The sequence below is a fragment of the Serinus canaria genome, chromosome 3 (genome assembly GCF_022539315.1).
Source record: "Serinus canaria isolate serCan28SL12 chromosome 3, serCan2020, whole genome shotgun sequence".
NCBI lineage: Eukaryota > Metazoa > Chordata > Aves > Passeriformes > Fringillidae > Serinus > Serinus canaria.
The window spans coordinates 33,348,192-33,371,366 of record NC_066316.1 but is presented as its reverse complement, the minus strand read 5'-3'; the positions used below and the strand labels follow the sequence as shown (position 1 = coordinate 33,371,366).

At 37.5% G+C, this 23,175-nt stretch overlaps 1 protein-coding gene across 5 annotated transcripts in view; it reads left to right on the top strand.

The window, feature by feature from the left end:
- LTBP1 (latent transforming growth factor beta binding protein 1) overlaps positions 1-23,175 on the top strand; it is a 188,574-nt gene that overhangs the window by 33,615 nt on the left and 131,784 nt on the right. For all 5 annotated transcript variants that reach the window (XM_030236100.2, XM_030236099.2, XM_030236097.2 and 2 more), the window contains exon 4: positions 14,958-15,133. In XM_030236100.2, coding sequence (XP_030091960.1) covers positions 14,958-15,133 — 176 coding nt within the window. The remainder of the gene's footprint in view (positions 1-14,957; positions 15,134-23,175) is intronic.

Here is a 23,175-nt window from a genome sequence, read left to right as displayed (position 1 = left end):
AGACTCACACAGAATGTTTTGGCATTCACAGAAGCTGTAGTTAAGAACTGAAGTTCTTAACTACACTAGGCAGGAAAAGTAGTAATGGCTAGAAGTACAGCCCAAATTTTACCCTTTGGTATGTTGTTATAAAATACTGTTCTCTTTACTGTTGTGTGTTATTTCACAGCTATTAATATAGCACTGAGAACTGGGAAACTGCAGAGCTTCGTATAGTACAGAACAAGAGCAGCTTGTAAGAATTACAGCAGCTGGTGGTTTGAGCTACAGAACAGAGAGCATGAACAAATTTAAGGGTACTTTGAAAATCAAAATACTCTCAGCATCCAGCTGATTAATTACAGTAGGAAATTGCTGTGTGTCCTGTAGTTTGAAATCAGGTATTTTTTCAGATGCTTGGTGCATTTTATATTCATTTCTGTCAAGGAAGATAGTTGGGATATTTCTTGGCTAATTCGTAAGTGTATTTGGGCTGTATCAAGAGTCAAGCTGAACTAAAAAAAGCTACTCTTTGATAACAAGTATGCACAGGAGATATTTTGCTGTAACTAGGTTGCTTTAATTGTGAAAACAAGACTCTACTATTACAGTTTCTACTTCCATGTATGTAGAACTCTGTGTATGAGATAAAACTTCTTACAAGCTAAGAAGCAGCCGGCTGTAAGGATTCCAAAAGGTCAGAAAGTCAGCTCTGCTTATGAACATCTAAAGCCAAATAACCATAGGTATGTTGTGGCTCCTATGTGGAGCCTTTTGCCTTTTTCCCCCCTCCCAACCTTGTGTTTCATTTCCAGACCCCAGTCCCAGGCTGATACTGGCAGCAGAGGGTTGTCATCTGCCTACCTAACATTATCAGTAGTTGCCTATCATTATCCTGAGCAGGGTAGTTGGGCAAGCACTGTGTGCAGATCTCTGTGTGCAGGATGCTTCTGGGATCTCCCCATGGCTGGAAGGAAGTGGATTTTTGGACCAATGCATTTCTGGGTATCTCCCCAGGCTACGGGTTTAAGAAGTGCCTGTGGGTGATTCAGCCATGTCCCACCTCTGAACAGGAGCCAATCTCTGCGTGGCAGGCTGCAGGAGGGAGTGCAGGACTTCAGTCACTTCTAGTCAGCTGGAACGGCAGAGCCAGGGCCTTCATCCCCCGAGCCCCTTGTCTCTGACTGTGCACAGTGGCGCTGAGAATGTTTGCTCTTTGGTCATGGATGTGATCAGCTGGGAGAATGAAGGCAATTGAACAAGCTGAGTCCAAAGTAGTGTTTAAAGTATTGGAGATGATTAGCAACCCCTCCATCTTTCACTCTTTGTTTAGAAGTAGTGTGTTAAGCCCGGGGATTCTGAACAGCTACTTCTTTTCATCATTAAATTATGTATAAGAGTAGGTACCTATGGTATTTATTGCTGGAGTTTCCAAAAATAGCACTGAGCAGTAAGTCCTGCCAAAAAACTCAAAGTGTTGAGAAATACTAGCCAATTACAGGAACATTCAAGTGCTGGAAACAGGAAGAATGTGCTCAGTGTCATCGTGATTAAAATTAGTGAAGTGGCCTGGGAATGTGTAATGTCGGTTTCATAGAAGTATCCAGATTTTTCTGACATCCTGGTTGCTTTACCAAGGTAGAGGTGGATTTGCCTCAGGCAGAACCAACAGTTCTCTTTGGCAGGAATACCAGTTTCCAAAAGTTCAGAGGAACAAGTTCAGCCAGGCTGCTGAGGTTGTGTAATTCACAAACCAGCTGGCACCACAGAATATTTCCAAAATACAGCCTACTATCAGTGATCCTGAGATGGTACCATGTTATTTATATTCCTACCATCTCAGTAGATTTTGTTTGCAGGTTGTCTGTTTTAGTATGTTCATGAGGTTGTTTGATCAGTTTTGTGATTCAACATATATTAATCTATGCAAATATTGTGAATAGTAAGTTTTCTGTTTGTTTTGGCAGGACGTTGTCAGCGTCAATCATATTATTTAAAAATACAAATTCTTATCTTGTTTATAATTAAGATGCCTCTTTTAGTAACAGAATAATTTTATCCTTTTCTATAGCGCCCAGAATATGGCCAAATAAAGGATGGCTTTTCAGTTCTGTTGAAACCATGTTTTCAGAATTCTATATTAGAATTCTAGAGGGTAATGCTGTACTTAAATTTTTCAAGCTAATAAACTTAGTTTTAACACATGGTCTTTCAAATTATACCATAAACAAATGAGTTTCTAGAGGTGAATTGTACATCTGAATTGTTTCTTTGTGAAAGGGCATAATTGTTTGCTTTTTCTTTTATTTTCCTCCCTAGCAAATAAAAAGCACAAATAGTATTTAATGAAAACATTTAAAAATAATTAAGAAATAGGTACTTTCAGTTTTTAAATTTACTTTTAAATTTCTATGTTACTGTGATGAATAAGCAGCTTTAAAATATTGAAATTATATGAAATATTTATTGATGGTATTCTCTAATTAGATGTGTTTATTTTGTGATTCATTATGCATGCAGTTCCCTAGCTAAATGGTGTGCTATTTCCAGAAGTGCAGTCTGCTTTTTCTGATTTGATGAGCAGTCACTGGATGTTTTAGGATAATTTAAATTAAGTTTAATATATTTAGGAGTTCAAGCATGTATTTCTTTGAACTCATTAATGAGATAGAAAAAAGAACTCTAGCAGACAATTTCAGTAACGAAGCACACAAATCAAAAGAATGTGAGGAGAAGATTCTAAATTGAGCCCTAAGGATGTAATTTCAAACACTTTATAACATGTCCTTTTATAGTTTAGACTTGTTGGAATGACAGCATTCAGCTGATGTTTAAAAACCATCCCTTATGCAACAGGGATAAAAAGAAATAAGTATTGTGAAATGTGGTTTACTGTTATGCCTGTGTATAACATGAGCCTGTAAGTCACAAGCTTCAGCAACTTAAAATAAATGCCTGGTATTGTGTATATGTATTTGGTATATTGTACCAAAACTGAGGACTGGGACAGTACCAAAAAGAAGGAATGTATTGAATTATGTTTTCTCAAAAGTCACTCTGAAAAATATTTCATAATACAAAGCCTGTAGTTCTAAGGAGATCAAAATTTTACATGTAGAGAAAGAAGCAGAGTGAATTTTTGAGGAGAAATCAGAGACATCCTTAAAAACCAGAGGAATGCCTCACAGACTTCAAATTTACCAACTGCAAATAGGAAAACAAGCTATTCCTAGACCTCTGGAATGCAGTCTGGGCTTTTGGTCACAGTATTTTTTTTTTTTTTTAAGTAGGCAGTGGTTTGGAATAGGAGATCCAAGTTCTTCCAGACATTATTGGTTCAGCCGTGTGTTAGAAATGCTTCATAGCTGCTTTCTTGCAAGCTGAATTTGAACTGTAGGTGGACTTATTTTTATAATAATGAATTAGATGGCTTTCACATACTTCATCCCTGTGTTGATCATGGGTTGAAGTCAGGGATACAGTGTTCTTTAAGTTTGTTTGCATTTCACTGCCTTCCAGGGTGACAAATGTGGGTTTCAGGAACTAGAGCTAGGAACCACGAGGAGTCTCTGCTTTGGCATTCCAAGGCTGGGTAAAGACCACTGAACGTAGCTTTTAAAGTCCAAGGATGCAAAGCTGTGTTTGACAAGCAACGAAGTCCTGGGATGAAATCATGGCCAGCAATGAAATAAATGAGAGTTCTGCTGTTGACTTCACTGAAATCAGGATTTTATGTTAGTGTCTGGGAAAACAGCTTGTATGAAAACCAGTTTTAATTGTTTGGTTTTCTTTTATGTATGAACCAAACAGTGCACCAACATTTCAGTGTTAAAATCTTTGCAGTCTCTTATGAGATGGTGATGTAGATCTTTATTTTACAGATGGGGAAGTGAAAAAGAAAAAATGTGTGCCTATTCTCTGCAAACTTCTCTGTCTCTGGAGCAATCTGTATAGCTCAGTAGAGCACTATCAGTAGGAAAAATGAGAATTTCATAGAGTTTAACTTTTGTCCTTGACCTCAATGCCCTAGAAAATCTTACATTTTTACCTAATTATTTTAGAAATAAAGCTAGGGCATAATTATGATAGTAATTATAATTATAGCATTTGTGGGGCCCATTGACAGTGGTGGGCGGGGGAAGGGTGAGGCACTAGTGAGTGCCTCACTTTCAGCCCTGTAATTTTTGCTGAAAATCTTGAACATTTCTCAGACAAAAATATTACTGTCTTTATATTATCTAGGTTTGCTTTCTGAATGATTATTTTAAGACAGTTTTCAAGCAACCAGTCTTTTTATGGCAGTATTAAATTAAGCAAGTAAATGAGGAAAACCAGGCTATTTTTAAATCTAGATTCCTTGCATGCTGTTTTTAGATTTGCTAGCTGTATGAAATGTTGCAGTCATCTATGTAAGCTAACAGCTACTGTTGATATACTAAACTTATTTTTTCCTTTCTTTAGTGTCTGAAATGAAAAGGAATATATTTTATCTCTCCTGATGCTGGGACACTAAGACAATACAGAAATACTCCTAAAGTGCTCCTATTAAGCCTTGAAGTGATTAGTCATGTAGCTAAAATTTACCCTAACTGGTCTCCATTATCAAACAAGCTCGATAAGCTGATAAATAGCATTGTGGTGGAGTTTGATTTTATTTTTTTTTTTTGGTATCTCTAATAGAAATAAATAAAGCATGTGGGTTTTTGTTAATCTGTTGTCAAGGTTCTTAGTCAAGGTTCTCTCTGCAGATAAATTTCTTAGGTCATGACAGTGAATAAATACTTTATCAGTTCTGTTAGCTTTAGTCTGTTCTTTAGCTCTACTGAAGTGACCCTTTTACATCAGGGATGTTGATGTAGGCAAAACCACTCTATTTCTCTGGATGTTATTTTTCTGAAAATACATGATGATGAGCACATAGTTATAATGCATCATTTATATGTATTTTTAGTGAACAAAATGTTATTTAGCTGAATTTCAACAAACTACAATTCACTAACAATTTTTCAAAATGCTGCCCTCTGATCCTGCATAAGTTTACTCTCTTAGTTAATTAGAAAATCTTTTTCTGTGTGATGTTATGTTCAGACTATTAGTGTATATATGTCTCAAGGTTTTGGAAGCTCCTTTACCCCAAAATTAGGCTTCTGGTAAGTGTAACTGCTTGCTGCTGGCTCCCCTTTCTCTGGTTCTGCCCACAGTTGGAAGCATTTCATTTTGGTGGTGATTTAATATGAAGGACAGTCTTTATTGCTCAATTATGTGGTATGAAGAAATAGATCATATGAGTTATTTATCTAGTTCAGCTAAGAAAGTAATTATACATTTAAAAACTTAGATGTTAAAAGTATTCTTGGCTTAATGCAAATATTGTTTCTATGTCCAAAACTTTTCACCACTTATCTTTTCACCCTCTGGAGTACAGCACTACGTATCTCTGTTCTTGTTGCCCATCATTTCCAGACTTCCCAGATGTGGTAGGAAGCTTGCAATTGTTTCATCTCTTGACTTTAGGTGACTGCTGTGGAGGACTTGGGTAAACCTTGGGGTTTGGGGTTTTTCTGACCCTCCATCTTTAGGATTGCTAAATTTTATGGTGTAACTTAGGAAGAGCAGCCCCTATGGTGTTTCAAGGAGCATATCCTGTAGCCAGTACAATCTGTTAGAACTTCTTACTGCTGATTTCATATACCAGAAAAAGCTTCTGCTGATGAATACACATACTGAAGATGGAGTCTGGATTTAATCTTGAAATTTTCAAGGCTTGCTCATAATAAATTATGCTTCCTGTCAAGTAAATTTAGAAAGCGTTCAGTAAATGTGGTAAAGATTCTTAATGTGCAGCAACCATTTTCCCACTCAAACATGAAGACGTAATTTGTTCTCCTGTGAACACTTCTTGTCTCTAGTACTTGGGCAAAGTCAGTATTGTATACATCTGCTAGTCATTGCTTATGTAAGAAACCAGTATGTATTACAGAGGGATCAAGTGCTGCAACTTGCACACCTGGCACTTCTTTAGCAGGAGAAAAGTAAGGTCTATTTACATTTTTTGTGATGTTAGGAAACTGATAGCCTTGAGCATAAGGATTTCTGACTTTTTTTTTTCTGTGATCTCAATCAAATTTGAGGTTTTCTCATCAGCCATTACACTGGCATTCTTGAAAGCAATAATGATCAATTATATCTTGTCATAGTTCTGATTATGCATTATGTGGAAAAATGTTTCTTTTATTAGTCTAAAACTTACTGAATTTTCAATTTCAGTTTTATGTCCTTCTCTCATGTATTCCCTAAAGAATTCTCTCTGGAATCAGAGTTGGGCTCTTCTCTGCTTGTGCACTTTCTGACACTCTTAGCTTTGTGAATATCAATGTGTTTCAAAAGCCTTCATTGTTATTTTGCCTCAGCTCTTTGCACCTCAGTAATGCTTTGAGTTTTATCTTTTGATCCAGTTTTGTATGCTGGAAAATTTGGGGTGATGTGTTTGGCTGGAGTCATCATAGACGTCACTTATGTGTGTGACACGTGCTGGTTGATTCTGATGCACACTGTCCTGTTCATCTGTGCTCTGGTTCCTCTGCAGTCCAGGTTCTCAGAGTCTTTGTCTTTTCTTGTCTAGCCACCATTGATTGTCTTGGGTATTTGTATATTTTCCCACTTGTCCATGGGTCTAATTTATAAAAAGGTTATAAACCAATGATGTGTTTTTTTATATCTGACTCCTTCAGAGAAAATTGGTTTATACCAGCAAGATCATACTTGTAAAACATTTTCTAGACATAACAAGCAGTAGTGAGAAAACATTTTTTGCTAATCCATCTTTGCAAAAACTTGATGGTGTTGTTACTTGCTCTTTGCATTTATGTTTTTTGTAATCATGAATTAACCTGTCAGAATATCAAAGATAGGCCAAGGTTTTCAGTTCTTTACTAGCATTTTTACTTTTATTTAGGTATTATATTCCTAAATGACAGATTTCTGCTTAATTCAGACAGAGATGTAAATGTATTCCCAGAGAGCATTTATCTTGTGTGAATATAATTGCTAATCCAGAAGACAAAATAATAATGGAGGGTTTCCTGAACTACTGTAACAAAATTGCATATAGTTTTAAGTTACTTATTAACCTGAACTGAGGTATAATAAAACCATATATGTGTTAATAGACTTCAAAAGGATATATTATAATTAATATATATTCAAGAAAATTAATCTGTTATGTTCCGTATATTTGCCCAGTTTAAGCTTACAGCACTGTTTAATAATCTAAGATTTCTTAGTAGTCTTAGTTGTAATATAATTCCTCAAAATTATTTTCGAATTTCAAATAAATTACATCAACCTACTGGGCTCTGTGTCTCCTTTGTCTCTTGTTTAACATGCTGAAGAATTTGAGTAGATTAGTGATGCGTGGTTTTGCTTCGCAGCAGCTGTGCTCACTTGCCTTTATCGTATAACATCCATTGTGGGAGTTTGTTTCTATTTTTAGTTGTCATTTCAACATGATTTCTAATACCAAAGTCTGTCTCACGAGTTGACAGATTAGAAATTATCACTAGTTAATATGTCTTGATCCAAGTAATTTTTTTTATGACACGGTGTCAGTGTGACATGCTACTAGTTCTATGGAAACAAAAGCAATTTTTCTGTAGAAAATAAAGGGAAAAACATACATAAATTTACTGAAGACAGTATATTGAACTGACCAAGTGCTGTGGTTAAGTAAGTCTGCTGCTAACTAGCTAATTTAATCTTGACTCAGTGCTGCAACACAGTGAATGCTTGGAGGGCAATTTCTTACTACAGGTGTTGGTGACATTAGCAGCCACTCTTTTAAAAGATGAATTTGATAGTGGCAAAATATCTTACCTGACTGCAGTATTACCAATGTAGCATCCTGGAAAACAACAACAAAAAACCCCAAAATGAAGAGTTAACCAGTAAAAGCAGAGGAACAAGAACAAGTCAGCAATCCATGTAGGTTTTCTGTTGTGGAGTTTTTTCTTTTTTTGCCTCCTTAAACTTTATTAATAAGAGGTGTCTGGAAAGATGAAGATATATGTATGGCTGGCAACCTCTACAGAATAATCCATGTGTCAAATTAATTCGTCTGTCTTTGTGAAGAGCTTCATTGGTTAAGTGTTAGTGAAAATATGCATGAGGTAACAAATAATTTGTAGCGCCTAGTTGTTCATTTGGTGCGTGGTGAAATGGAAAGTTTATGAATTGCTGTTACTGGGAGACTTAGACGCAGCTGGTTTGTGTTCATTGTTGTCTCAGACTTCTCTAGCCTTCATGCATACTGTTTCTTTAATGGAGGTTTAGGATACTTAAGACTTAATGCTGTAAGAAGATTTTTTAAAAATTGGTGTCACTTGTATCTTGACGGCACTTTGGGAGTAGGGTGGGGCAAACTTTTTATATCTCTTTTAATGAAAAGATGCAGTAGGCAAACGTTGCCCTTTTTTTTACTGATAGAATTACCATTTATAGCTTAAGTTTTTACAGATGTTTTTCAAATTTAATATTTGAATGCTGCATTACATGAAGAATGCTTGCCTGCTGCTGTATAACTTGCAAGAACTGTAGTTTCCTTCAGCATGTGTGACTGAGCATCTGTAGTGTTGCTCTGCATCTGAATATTTAACCAAGAGATACATTTCTCCAGCTTTAAGAGCTCTTTCTGCTTTTTGACATCTAGGAAACGAATCATTGCTCTTGTGATTCTGGAAAACTCAGTGTATTTCTTTAGAGACCTAGAAGAATATTTGTAGTCTACACATTTCTGTTTGTGTTGAACATGAAAAATGAAGTGCATCAATGGAGTCATAGTTGGGCTCGTCTCAGAAAGTTTTGTTTCACAGAGCTTTAGTTCATCTCTTACACCAGGTTATGCTGGCAAATGGGATCCAACCAATGAACAATTCAGTTGACCCTGCAAATACAGGACTAGCTTTCTGAGAAACACTAAGGAGTTAGATAATCCTTGAAAGTGTCTTGGACAAGGCTTTTATCACAGAAATTATATATAAGAGGGGCAAAACTGGTGCTTGTGAATAAAAGTTAATGTTTCACATTTCTGTGTGAACCTTGATAAACAACTTTGAATTGCTTTTTACCCTTTATAGCTTGGTGTAGATTAAATATATATATTAAGATTTGTTGTATTTGTTGTATCTCATTTACAAACTAAATCAATTTGATGATAGTTGAAGAAGATTTTTTTTATATTGTAAATAATATTCTAACTCCTTAAGTGGTAAAAAAATATGAATTAATAACTTGATGGTATTATTTGAAAACTATTTAATCATATCCAAACTATGTCTTTGCAAAGTTTTGCCTGGGGAAAAAATGCATTGCAAAGATATAAATCAAGGCAGTTGTATAAAGAAGATATTAATGCAACATTGTAGGGTTGTTATTGTAAGACAGGCAGGTCTCAGTGTTTGTTTTGCAGTGTTTGCACTGTATTTCAGGGATAGGACTTTTAAATATGCACAAAAAAATACATGTTTGCACATAAAATCAATTTTTGCAGATCTCTTGCAATGGTGAAAGTAAAGAAAAGCTGAATGCTTCTCTCTTTCATCTTTGGTTACTGGTAGGACATGGTGAAACAGGCCATCCGTGACTGATGATGGGTATGATATTGTAAAGGGCATTGGAGAAATCCCATCTGTTCAACATCAGCTGAGAAGTTAAACTTTTTCATGTACCTTAAAAAAAAATTTAAAAAATATATATCAGAGAAGCAGTGTAAGTAATTAGGAAACAGCTGGCAAAGGTCAGGCCGAACTAGCAACTGAATTTTAGCAATTTATGTGGGGGTAGGGGGTTAGTTCTATTTCCATGCCTTTTGACCTGGCCTGCATATTTTCTTTACTATCTCATACTTCTAAAAAATACTGGTTTTCTTCTCCTTTTGATTTTTCATTGTGGCTTTGGGAGGAGGTAATTAAGAAGGAATTAATTTGTACGTTTGCATGAAGCAATAGTTAATGATGAATATTTTCTGAAATGTTGCTACCTAGGAACCAGGCATGGAAGCATCAGGCTTACAGTAAATAAAAAAAAGAAAGCAACCTGAATGAGATTTGTCTTAGTTTAGTCTAGACAGTACTTTTCATGCCACAGTACTTTTCAGTAGTCATGACAGTACTTTTCAGTACTTTTCATTTTCAACTTTTCAGATGTTGTCAATCTTATTTCTGCTTGCCAGAGTTATTCTAATACATCACATTCTTTCTCTGGTTTATCAAGCAAGAGAGCTTTCTTTTGCATGATAGCTGAAAATGTTTCTTCTTCCTCTGCAGTGCTCTTGTAACCTTATTAGTATTTATCATATCGTTTGCTTGTGGAAGGTGCAGTTAAACATTTGTTTTTCTGCCTGGTGTATGCTTCGGCAATGGAAAGTTTTTGTCAAGTTTATTAAGTTAATGTCAGTTATATACCAAGTTCATCCAAACTGAGCAGAAGTATTTAAGAAAAATGGTCTAGACAAGTCTTAACTTTGGTTTTTTGTGATTATTGTAAGCAGATAACTTGGTGATTTAGATTAGGTGGTTTAATCTGCATTGAAACAAAAATTAACAACTTGTACATTGTGTGGAGGTGTTTCCACTTTAAAGAATTGGATTGATAACGTTTACAGCTTTCCTGTGTAGTACTGAGTAAGCCACTCTTGGAAAACAAAGCCATCTTAGCAGTAATTTATTAACATTAATATTTAATGCAAACTAAATTAAGGAAGAAAATTATAATACCTGAGAAGGATGGAAAAGGCACATTTTGTAAATTCTAGTTGCTGAGATTTTGGCCTCTAGCATAGGGCGTTCATGGTTTTGGTGTGGCATGGTGTGTTGTTGGGTTTTTTACATGATTTAAAAAATGTGGTTTTTTTATTATTGCAAGTGTTATGATGGACTTTGATAGGCTGACAGTTGGGCTTCAGTGTGGCTGGATGGGTGGCAAGATAAATGGTAAATAAAAATAAAATTACCTAATACGAACAAACAAGTAAGGTCTTGTTGAACATGTGAAGATTGGGGCATCCTTGGCTACAGTGACCAGGACATTGTGGAACTCAGTATCTTACATGAAGGAAGAGGGACAGCAATTAAGATTGCAACCCTGGACTTCCAGAGAGTTAACTTTAGCCTATCCAGAGACTTTTTTTTTTGACAAATATCCTTGGAATGTACCTTCAGGGAAGAGGGATCCAAGACAGCTGGTCAGTATTCAAGGATTATTTTTTTCGGGCTCCAAAATGGTGTATCCTGATGAGAAAGAAATTGAGCAAAGTGGGAAGAGACTTGCGCGGATAAAAACGGAGCTCCTGTCAATACCCAAGCACAAGTGAGAGATAAGCAGGGACAGATCACTTAAAACATAAACAGAGGTGTTGTCAGAGTATGCAGAAATGCAACAAGAAAGGCTGAGGCCCATCTGGAATTAAAAACCTGACCAAGGATATCAAGTACAGGAAGCAAATACATCAATAACAAATAGGCAATTAAGGAAAATGTGGGCCTGTTTTTAAATGAAGTGGGAACTCTGGTAACAGAGACTACAAAGAAGGCAGAATTACTGAATGCCTTCTGTCCATCAGTCTTAGTCACTGACAAGAGCAGCCCTTATGAATCTCTGACCTGGAACATCAGGGAAAAGGAATGGTGGAAGGAAGACTTCCACTTTGTCAAGGAGGATTGGGTTAGAGATCACCTAGGCAAATTTGACATCCAGAAGTCCATGGACCACAAGGGGATGCATCCATGAGGGCTGAGAGAGATGGCAGACATCACAGCTAGGCCACTCATGGTCATATTTGAAAGGTCATGGCAGTCAGAAGTGGTGCTTGAGTACTAGAGGAAAGCAAATGTCACCCCAGCCTTCAAAAAAGGCAAGAAGGAGTCCCCAGGCAACTACTGCCTCAATCTCTGGAAATGTAATGGAGTGCTTTGTTCTGGAGGCCATCTTTAAGTGTGTGGAAGACCAGAAAGTGACCAGTTGTAGTCAGCGTGGATTCACTAAAGGTAAATCATGCTCCACCAACCCAATTGTCTTCTACAGTGACAAAACTGCCTGGATGGATAAGGGGAGAGATGTGAATATTTTCTACCTGGGCTTCACCAAGCTCTTCAACACGGTCTCTAACAACATCCTCATAGACAAACTTGGGACGTGCAGGCTGGAGGAGTGGACAGTGAAGTGGTTTGAGAACTGTCTGAATGGCAGAACATTTGATCAGGTCTCATATTGTTCACTCATTCATCAATGGCCTGGATAAAGGGGTGGTTGCCTCCTCAGCAAGTTCACTGATGACACAAAACTGGGAAGATATCTCTGGCTGATACCCCAGGGTGCTGTGCAGTAGGAGCCTGACAGGCTGGAGGATGGGCAGAGAAGAACTGTCTGAAGTTCAAAGGCAAATGAAGGGTCCTCTACCAGTACAGGCTGGGGTCTGACCTGCTGGAAAGCAGCTCTGTGGAGAAGGACATGGATGTCCTGGTGGACAACAAGCCATCCATGAGCCAGCAGTGAGCCCTTGTGCCCAAGAAGACCAATTGAATCCTGGGGTGCATTAGGAAGAGCAGTGCCAGTTAGATCAATGGAGGTGATCCTGCCCCTGTGCCCAGTCCTGGTGAGGCACATCTGGAGCACTGAGTCCAGTCCTGGTCTCCTCAGGACAATAGATGTGGAGCTCCAGGTTTGAGCAGGGGGCAGCAAAGGTAATTAGGGGACTGCAAATCAGAAATGATTAGGAAGACCCTGCTTGAGCTGAGTTTGACCCCACCAGTGGTCCCTTCCAATCTTAACCATTCTGGGATTCTCTAATGCTTTACAATTGATTTTAACCTTAACAGAAAACACTCAGTCACTTAAATGGCAGCATCTCTATCTGGTATTTTGGTCTCCGCTGTCAAGTCCTGCTTCTGCATTCAGTATAGACACTCTTTTATGTGCAAAACCAGAGGTGGATGTCTTTATGTGTAGGCATCAAATGGGGTCCATTAGAAAAATCAGGTTGTGCAGGAGTGATTGCAGTGCTTCTTCAAAGAAATTAAATTCATATGTAAGCAGTACTGAAGGCAACAACTTCAGTTTTATCTCAGTCTGAGGGTGGTCATTCTTCATACCAAACTGTGTTGGATTCCAAGCCTGACCTCTAATACCAGTGAAGGCTCTCTTTTATCTTCTAGTAGGAACCCTAAAGACAACATAGAAAATACAGTATTTTCTCTTAGTCTGGCAAAAAGACTTGTACTGAATGTAATGAGACTGTGTAAGTACTGTTTTAGAAATACTGACTTTCAGACAGCCTGAGCAGTTATGTTTCTGTTCTACATAGGAGGCTTAGAACGTCACTATTAATGAATGCTCTTGTTAACTTGGATCAGCTTGAGAAAAAGAGCATCTGTGTAGGACAAAACCCCATTGTTTGTTCTAACCACAAATCCATTGGCTACAGCAGTTACTAAGCATCTTGAATAACATGACCAAGGAGTTAGGCATTGCTTTGGAGATAGGGGCTGGCTCAGGCTCCACATGTCAGAAAACAATGCAGTAGTAGTCTAATTTCTTAGCTGAAACTCTGCAGTGTCACCTCTGTGGGGAAGTGCTGCTCAGCTGTCCTTTATAATATAGGGTTCATGACGTATTTTCAGAGGACAGTTATGTACCCTGCAGAACTGTGGCTCTGAGGGATGGTTGTTTCAAATCCCATAACTTTTTTCCCATTTTTCAAGACTGAACTAGTTACAGACTCTCAGCTGAGAATGAAGTAAAGGAGGCTTACAGCATCCCACTCTATGCCTTCATTTGAGCAAAGGATGATGTGGTCCTGATAGCCACTGTTATATTAGGCTAGTAATTGATTTTACTCTCCAAGGTGTGTGTGTCATTACAGTCTGATCTGCACTAGCTATGACTGCTTGAAGGCATGTTATTAGTAGGTCTGTTACTTGAAAGTGTGTAATTACTTGCTGGATGGTGGGATTCTTCAGCCTTGGGGCCCCAAAGCAGCTTGCAGTTTCATTGCATGTAGCTAAGAGCTGCCCAATCTGCTGCCTTATAAATTGCTGGAAGAATGAAGGCCAGTTTGTTAGTGAAGAAATTATTCCTACTGCTGATGGTTGCTAAATAACCAAGGACTTTTTGATAGGGAGAGGAGGGAATTGTTATTGAAAGTTGGTGAGGCCTTGTGCAGTGAAAAGCTGAGGTCATAGGGAGGAATCTAAACATATGAGTCAGAGTAGCAGTGAGAGAATCCTGAGCTTGAAGGAATCTTCTTGTTTAACAGGAAGGGAAAATGGTTTTGGTGTTAAGGGAGGCCATGTGGTTATGGGACATTTGTGATTAGGGGACATTTGTCAGAGATATTCAATAGTGCAGGCAAAGAGGAAGTGGATGGGCAAAGTAATGTGACTCTGGGACACAAACCTTGTGATCAGGTGGGAAACATCCGAAAAAGGGGAAGAGGAGCAGTGCTTTGCTCTTTTGCTAGAGGGATATGGTGAAGAAGAAAATGATTTCTGGGAACAGAAGGGGAAAGTCAGATGGGTTTAGGTTCTACTTAATATACCTTCTCTGGAATGAGAGTTGTAAGAAATAGAAGAAGGTTTGAATGCATTATTGCTTCTCTGACCTGTCTGGAAAGCTCTGTATGTTAAAAAATTTGAGCTGCAACTCATTTTGATCAGGACTTTTCCCCGTTCTTCCCTGTTTTCTGAGCTGTCCGTGATATTTCTCTTGCCTGTAGTCTGTCTTTCTTAGGAGTCTGAGCTGACAAGACAATGAGGGTGCTAAATGCTTGGAAAATTAGGTGTTTACTTCTAAGGTAGTAGGTTTCCCAAACTGTATTTTGAGAATTTGGAGTACAGTTGAATTTGTCTTCAATTTTTTTACAAGTAGTTTCTAAGTCTAATTTATTAATTCTTACATTGTTCTGTCTTTTCTACCTCTTTCCATAACAGGATGATACCCCTTTCATCTCAGACATTAATGATGAATCTTCATCATGGCCAAACACAGGAATATGTGATTAAGCCCAAATATTATCCAGTAAAAAAAGTGATTTCAGGAGAGCAGTCCACTGAGGGCTCATTACCACTGAGGCTGGGCCAGGATCAACCTGCATCCCCTTTGCGATGTGAGTACAAAAAGCATATTCCCTTCCCTCCCCCCACAAAGCCCCCACTCCCGGTTGTTTTTTAAGATCTTTAAATTTTCTGCAGTAATATTGAAGAGAGAGAAAGGTTAAAACCACTATATGTGAGATTTCTTAGGTTAGAAAATGCTCCAGTATTCTGCATTTTGTGCAGAAACAAAACAGATTTCCTGGATGAGAAAAAAAAATTGAATCTGATTTGCTGTTGAAAATTTATCATGTTGTTTCTAGATAATAGTTTTTTCTTCAGAAAAGGGTGCTTTGTGAATGCTTTGCTAGAATAGGCACATCTATGAGTGTAGTCAGTGTCAGTATGATGGATACCATTTTGGAAAGCTGGAGTTCAGGACTGTGGTCTCATTGGTGACTATTTTTCTCTATATTTAATTTATTACGTGTTTATGAACTTTTGCACAGTATGGAGCTGCCTGAGAGTTTCTGCTTCATATTTATAAAAAAAAGATTGTGTAGGTGCCCAGCTTGTGGCCTTGGCTCATGCCCCATTGTGTGCAGAGCTTGAGGACAAGTTTTGGCTTAGAAGATTAAGAGCTTGATGAATTATGGGTTAGGTATTACAGAACGTCTGCTGGCTTGATTTGGAGAAAAGTTCCTGCAGCTGAATAATGGACTTATTAACATTGAGACCTTAAGGTACTTGCAGTCTCCTGACAGACTTCCTTTGCTGTAGCACAAAGAATTATGTTCTGCTGAGGTTTTAGGGAAGAGCCTTTTCTTCTAAATCTTTACCTAGAATTCCTTTGTGTATATTTGCATTTCTGCATTGCACATCTTTATTGTCTGTCCATTTACACTTAAGTACAACTCCCTGCTTCCTTTTCTTCAAGTGTAAGTTTGTTGATGGTAAATTAGAGTATTGGCTCTAATGGGAAGAACAGTGGGCAGCTGGAGTTCTTTCAATTAACATTTTCAGAGTGGTGAAGTATACTTCTTGCAAAGCACTATCTCCCTTTCTTAGAAGTTTCAGAAAGATTTATTTTTCTTTAGTCACGCTGTCAACATCAAGCAGTAGTCTCTTTAGTAAATAAGATAATACTGCTTTTTTTCCAGTCAGCAGTTGTTTTCCTTCAAATAAAATATTAATGGCCACTGGGATTGGATTGTGACCATCTCTCATGACTCTTACTAGTCAAAGAGTTTACAAATTCCAGGTTTTATAGTTCTCCAGTATTTGGTGTGACTGTTTCAGGTTGGATTCTGACCAAAAAAAAAAAAAATCTTTCTTTTTGGCTACATTTTTCAGGCTAAGTCATTCTACCTTCAGTACACTCAGTGGTACTCACAAGTATCAAGCTGCCACTAAATGGATGGATTCTGTGAGTTGGGTTTTTTCCTTCTATGGTAGCATAAGGAGAAGACTATATGCAGCTATTAGACGAGGGAGCCAGTACTTCTAGCTCTTTCTAGCTTATTTGAGTCCCACTGTTACTTACAGTGCTCTGAGGGACATGACTAGGTGAAGGAAAACCAGGAGCTGAAGACTGGAGTGTTTTTTATCATATTCTAAGCCCCTTATTGAACAGTGCATAAGTAAAACATTCTACCCTTATTGAAAAGCTCGTGAGTCCTAAAACAGCTAGAGGACAAGTAGAAAAAAGAGTTTCTATGGCCCGATAAGGTCAGCCTCAGCCATGATTTAAGTGTTGACTCAGAGGTAAAATGCAAGCTATTTGGATGGTGTCAAAATTTCTGATTCTGAGCTCTCTGTCAGCCTAAAAACTAGTTCCATTACCTGTTTTACCTGTTTTCTACATCTGTGAGGTGGGAGTTGGGGACAGCAACTTCTGATGAAGCAGTTTAGATATCTGCTAGTACAGAGTGCAGCTCGAGCTGTGTGTTGTTAGTCAAGGACTATGTACTGCTAGCCTCTACAGGAGACCTAGAATGTGGCCAGCCATATCTGTTTGGGTTTTCTGGTTTCTGGAGGTACTGGGATTAACTTGAAGATTAGAAGACTGCTTGTTTACATAAAAATGGAGTTCTAAATTTCAGCTGTCGGGCTGAAATTTAATGTTAGGGATGTTTGAATTAACTATTGTGAGGTAAGATTAGGATTTGAAACCTCATGTCAGGTGTCCTGTGATAACCACAAGTATGCAATTCTTAGTCCTGTCTTGACCAGAGATGGACTGTGTGAATTAGTTCATGCTTATGGTTGATGTTCATTGTCTAGCTAGTTTATGAGTGTGGCTGATGATCTCATGGTGTTTTGTTATTGCTCTTAAATGTATAATTTTATTTAATGGGACAGGCTCTTACTTTATTGCGCAGAGGAATTGGTAATGGCCATATGGAGATACTTGAAAAGGAAGAGGGGGGAAATGTAATAATTTTATTAAAAAGCAGAGGCCAGAAAGTTAGTACCGAATGCTTCACAACTTTTTTTTTATGATAACAATAAATAAAATTTCTTTAGAGATGAGAAGAAAGAGTAGCCAGGTGATGCTTGGTAGCATTGCCAAAGAGTTCATAGCTATCAATAAACATGGAGTGCAAAGCTATTCATTCTGTTGGGTTTTATTAGCATTTCTATGCATTTTACTTGAAAACATTAACACTGTGCTGTTGCAGTGAGGGAGGCTCGAACGCTCAATATGAGTAATCAGCAAGCTTATTTTATTGATTAGAGCATCAGACATTTAAGCACAACACGTAATAAGCTCATGCATATTCTGTAAGCTAAGCAATCTATTGGTTATTCTTACTTCCTCATTCTTTACAACTTACATCTCCTTTTTCTTATGTCTCCTTCTTAGCTCAGTATCTTGTTATCATACTTCAGCTATACCCAAGGCCACAGCGGCCTTGCAGGTGCAGGGACTCAGATTAGCTGGGTCCGGTACTTTTCCAGTTCTCAGCTATCCAGAGCATGTCTATGTGGCTTTTGTCATGTAACTATCATCTCTCCACACTGTGCCAGAGACTGGAAATTGTGAATAATATACCCCATAGAATAAATTTACTTCTCTAGCTGTAGCTGCAGTTGGTTTTGATTTTTGTGGACTTCTGTAGATTGTTTAAATCCAGCGATATAAAATGGGTAGTCTTGAACTTGGAACAAGTGTCAGTCTTTTGTTACCTTTAGAGACAGGTCTGTCATGGTAGAAATAAGTGAGATGTGGGGTACTGGAAGAAAACTGCCAAACATGACCAAGTGCTTCTGAGCATCTTCTGATTTATAGGAAGTCAGTCATGTTTAAATGCCCCATCACAGTGTTGTCAAATGAGCTTTTGATATACTGGGGTAAAAAAACTTGATGTTTTAGTCCCTTAAACATTTTTCAACTAAAATAATTCAAGATGCCTTCTGGAATTTTTACTCTGGTGCATTTGTAAGCAGTTTCACTTCTCTGATAATGTTCAGAACATGCAGTAGAGTACTTTTATTAAAAATTTTGGCTTTTAAGCTGAATTTTACTGTAAGGTTACATATAACATCAACTTGAAAGAGCTTGAAAATTCAGCAAGCCACTGGAGTTGCAATTATAGCATTTAAAGTCACCCTGGGATGTGAAATTGAGTTACCTGCCAGTAGCAGGTAGCATTTCTGCTGTCAAGCATTTTGAACTTTTGCTTTAGAGTACATAATGTCACACTTCTCCTGTAATCTGCTTGAATACTTGGAACCTCAGAGTGAAAAATTCTCTAGTAGTAGCAATGGCAGCAGCACAGAAATTTCAGCTGTAAAATTCTATTTGCAACCTGGTAGTCCATAAAACAGTAGGAATATTTTTTTAGTAATTCAGGTACATCTACCTCAGACATTTCCCACTAGTCCCTTAATGGCACTGTTAAATAGTAACCACCAGTCATCTGAGAATGAATCCTCTGAATACCAGTGCTTGTATCTCTGGATTTATAAATGTGGTGCTGAAGAAAATTAGTTAAAGGAATTTTTTGTGGTTTCTATTGGTCTAAAATGTATATGATAGTAAACAAATTCTAAATGTAGTCTTTTTGGAATTCCTTTCAACATAGCTATTGTGAGAACTGCTTATTACAGTAGGAGAGGCTAGGAAGTTTTTCACTCTATCCACTTCTGCTTGCTGTATGGTTCTTCAGAAATGCATTTAAATACACACTTCATTTTCCAGCCTGAGATATCTGTAGGCTAGTGTTTAGTGGGACTATGCATTTTGCCCATTGAGCTGAAAATAGTGAAATTTCAGCTTCTGAAATCAATTGTCCGGTGTTGCCTGCATGTGGAAGACAGTTTTGTACACCCTCTCACCAGGATACAGTTCCTCATAAGCACAGTGATGATGTCACTACTTCCCTGGTTTTGAGGCATGTTGAGAAAATGTATTAATTAGGGACTGAGGCAACCACAGAATGCACTGAAAGCAGAAGAAAAACTCAAGAGTACTTTACCTACATCTGGAATTGTATTATGTGAAGTAAATAAGGCATGTGTTTGTATAATGAAGTTATCCCAAGGAAGAATATAGGATAAGAAAGAAATGAGACTACTCTCTCTATTCAGGAAGACAATGTGAGAAGTATGTGAATTTTGGAATTAAAAGTTACGTGTAAAGTTGATAAAATTAGGTACTATACAAAACTATTTTCTTCTAGGTTGTTTTGTTCTAGGTTGAGTTGTTTTGGTCTTCACCAAAATTCTTCATAAAATTCATTAAAAAGAACTTGTCTCTACTTTAGGTAGTAAATGAAAATATGTCTTGAATTTAAGTAGTAAAGGTTAAATAAGGTTTAGTGAATTTGGGCTTGCAGCACCTTACTATGTCTTAGTTGTATGTGTTGTGGCTGGAAGTTGGACAACTGTGCCTCTATGGCTTTTGGACTCTTAGGATCTGGCCATGGTTCTGTGGACATGGTTCTGTTCTCTTAAATTCTTGTGTAAGAATGAAGCTGAAACAATATGAAAGTTGCTTAACGCCTCTAACTGTGGCTACATTATATTACATCATATTTTGCATAAGTTTATACACATGAAATAAGCTTAATGTGGAAGAAAATGAACCAGCACTTAAAGTTGTGATGTGCTGAACAGAATACCCTGTTCCAAATTTGGCATAACAAGAGCTTTCCTCTATTGGCAGCACAATACACTGGTAACTTTGTGAAGCTCTTCTGTAAGTTAATATGTAATTGCATGTGCTGGCTTCACTGATGACTTCAGAGATTGATTTGAGCAAATCCCAGGTGTCACTTTGAAATTCCAATTTAAACTATTTTTGTGGAACTGCACCATCCTGACTTCATTAAGTGACACTTACTTCATAATAATAGTATTTCCCTGCCAGGAAGTGTGGGTAAAGAGCTGCAAAAGGCATAAATATTTTACTGCTTAAAAAGGCGCACACAGAGATATGATATGTGTTGCATATAAATGCATCTGTATGATTTGACATTCTACCCAAGTTCAGACTTTGGAGGAAAAACTCCCTGTGATCTTCACTGGGTCAGATACTCTTTCCACCATTCTTGTTATTGATTTGTGGAACTGCTCTTCATGAGCAGCAAAATAATTCTCTCTCTGGCATGTCTTAACTAGATCATTGCATTGTGATCCTTGTATCTTGTGCCTATGAATGCATTTATGGATATGAGAGTTAACCAGTGGTAATATTCCCAACTAGAAGTTTTGGGAAATTTGGAGATGAGGGAGGATCTTATGGCTACACTCTGAACCAGGTACAGCCAGCAGAATGGGGTGAGTGAAACCAGAATGAGCACTTAGAAGATTAACATTAAGGAATAACTGAACGATTACAACATAGTCTGTTTGGTGGGAATGTAGAGTCAAATTGGCTTCAGTCACTCATGGCAACTGACATTCATCCATTGCTCCTAAAATTGTACATAGTCAGTTGCAAGGGAATGGGGTAAGTGTATAAATGTTGGGGACTTCTTTGTTTCATTTTCGTGTGTTCAAAGCTGTGCTCTCATTCCAGAGCAGAAGGGATTTTTAAGAGAGAAGCTAAAAAGTTTAAGATAAAATTTGTTCCTGTCAGCATCAGGGTCAAACAACACTGGAGCTTTTCAGAGAACAATTTTAGTGTGAAGCATTCTTTTCCTCTTTACCATTTCAGAGCATTATTCTTCCTGCTATTGAACAATATGGTGATTCATAACAGCCAGTTAAAGTTTACTTTTGATTCCAGAAAGACATGGAAACAACAGGCTAAATTCTAGGCATAAATTGAGTTATGTAGATTCACATTAATGCAGCTAACTCTAGCAAACCAAGCAGCACATTTACTTTTCTTTTGCGTCAAAAAAGAGTGACAAATTCTGAAAAAATAACTAACAAATGAATGCAGTTTATTTAGCAATTATAAAAGACTATGGAGTACTTTGGAAACCTTGGAGACAGAATAGCTCTGTATAAATACAAGCTATTTCACTCAGTATACTGTTGCTGTAGGCATTCTAACAATACCCTTGCTAAGCTGTCTTCATGATTGTTTGTGTGTCTATTAAGGGCTCACAATTGAGGAGGCCAGAAAATCAGCACCCCCCCCAAAACATACTGTATTTTTCTCTCTGGACTCTGAAAAGATTTTATAGCCCTGAGCTCACTAGAAAATAAATGTCTGCCTGACAGGCAAAGGCTGCTGGTGCTTTTATAGAAACTATTTTAAATGTTGCATTCACCCAAAAATGAATTCTCATCTCCATGCTTTAAAGTACAGAGACTGCTATACAGCAGAATGAAGACGAATGTTGGAAAAAAATGGTGATCTGGCAAACAGAATTAAAATCAGTTCAAAGCATGTAATTGCTGGGGGAAAACACAGACTGAGACAAATGCATCTGAGCTTCTGAGATGAAAGAGTATTGGCTCCAAAAGCAAAAATTTCTCAAGAAGAGAAGAGATTTTCCAGAAAATTCTGTAGGGGAAAGCCTTTATGATGTTTAAAAAATGTTAATTTAGGTAGATATAGAGACCTACTGAACCCACACAATTAAAGATTAAAAGTCCTTTAGCCTGGCTAACTCCAGAGTTGCTGTAATACAAATCTTTGATATCAAGAATTGATTCTGATTGTTGCAAGTAGCTGAGTCTGGTTTTCTTCATAGGAGATATGAAAGTGCTCTTCTGTCAATGCCATTGCCTATGCTAGAAGGAATGAACAAATGTTGACAAAAGAATTACTGTACAAAGGTTCATACCCTGTGAAGCTGAGATTTCAGAATTAGTGACATCCTTATGTCTGTTGTCATTTTTTCCCCTCTTCAGAAAATTAAGGGGAAAAAAGATCTTGGCTTCATGTACTGCTAAGAGAGAAGATTTTTAATGGTGATTCAGCATGCAGAGGCGGCTGTATTCATTTATAACTTAATTCCATGATGTCCTGTCCTTTGTCACTGTTTACAGTTTGTTGATTTCCCTAGTGCTTTTTGGTTGTTTCTGTTCAGGAAATGAAATGTCAAGTGGATATACTTTAGTAAGGTAATATTAATTAAATTTTTATTCCCTATTCTTCCTAGAAATGATGAACATTGACTGTTGCAATTTAGACTTTTTTCTCATTTGAGGGAGTTGTATATGTTGGGAGGGGGAAACTCTATCTCAAGAATTTATTTTCTTGAGAAGTGCTCTTCCAGCTTGAGACTTGTAATGCTATTGTCTAATATTTGTATTATTGTTGTGGAAGAAGCCTAAATAATAACCTTAGGCAAAAGGCATAATTTGAGAGTAGTACATAATTTCAGGTGGCAATGAGTCTCATTCTCAGTGTCTAAGACCAAATTCAGACCACCTTGTGAAAGAGTCCTGTTGATAAAGTGGGCAATGGCATAGTATTTAGCTGGTAATATTAAAGCTCCTGTATGGTTGTAAGTTTGTGTGTAAAGATGTTGACTTCATTATCAGAGTGTGCATTGCAGCGGCTTTCATCAGTGGAAAATTTCTTGTGATGGGCTGTAAAGTTACTTGAAATCTGAAGTATGAGAATTGTGACCCTAACTCTGTGCCTTAGATGATGTCTGATGTCTGTGTCTAAATGCGGCTTTTGGGCCTTTGTTACCCTATCACTCAA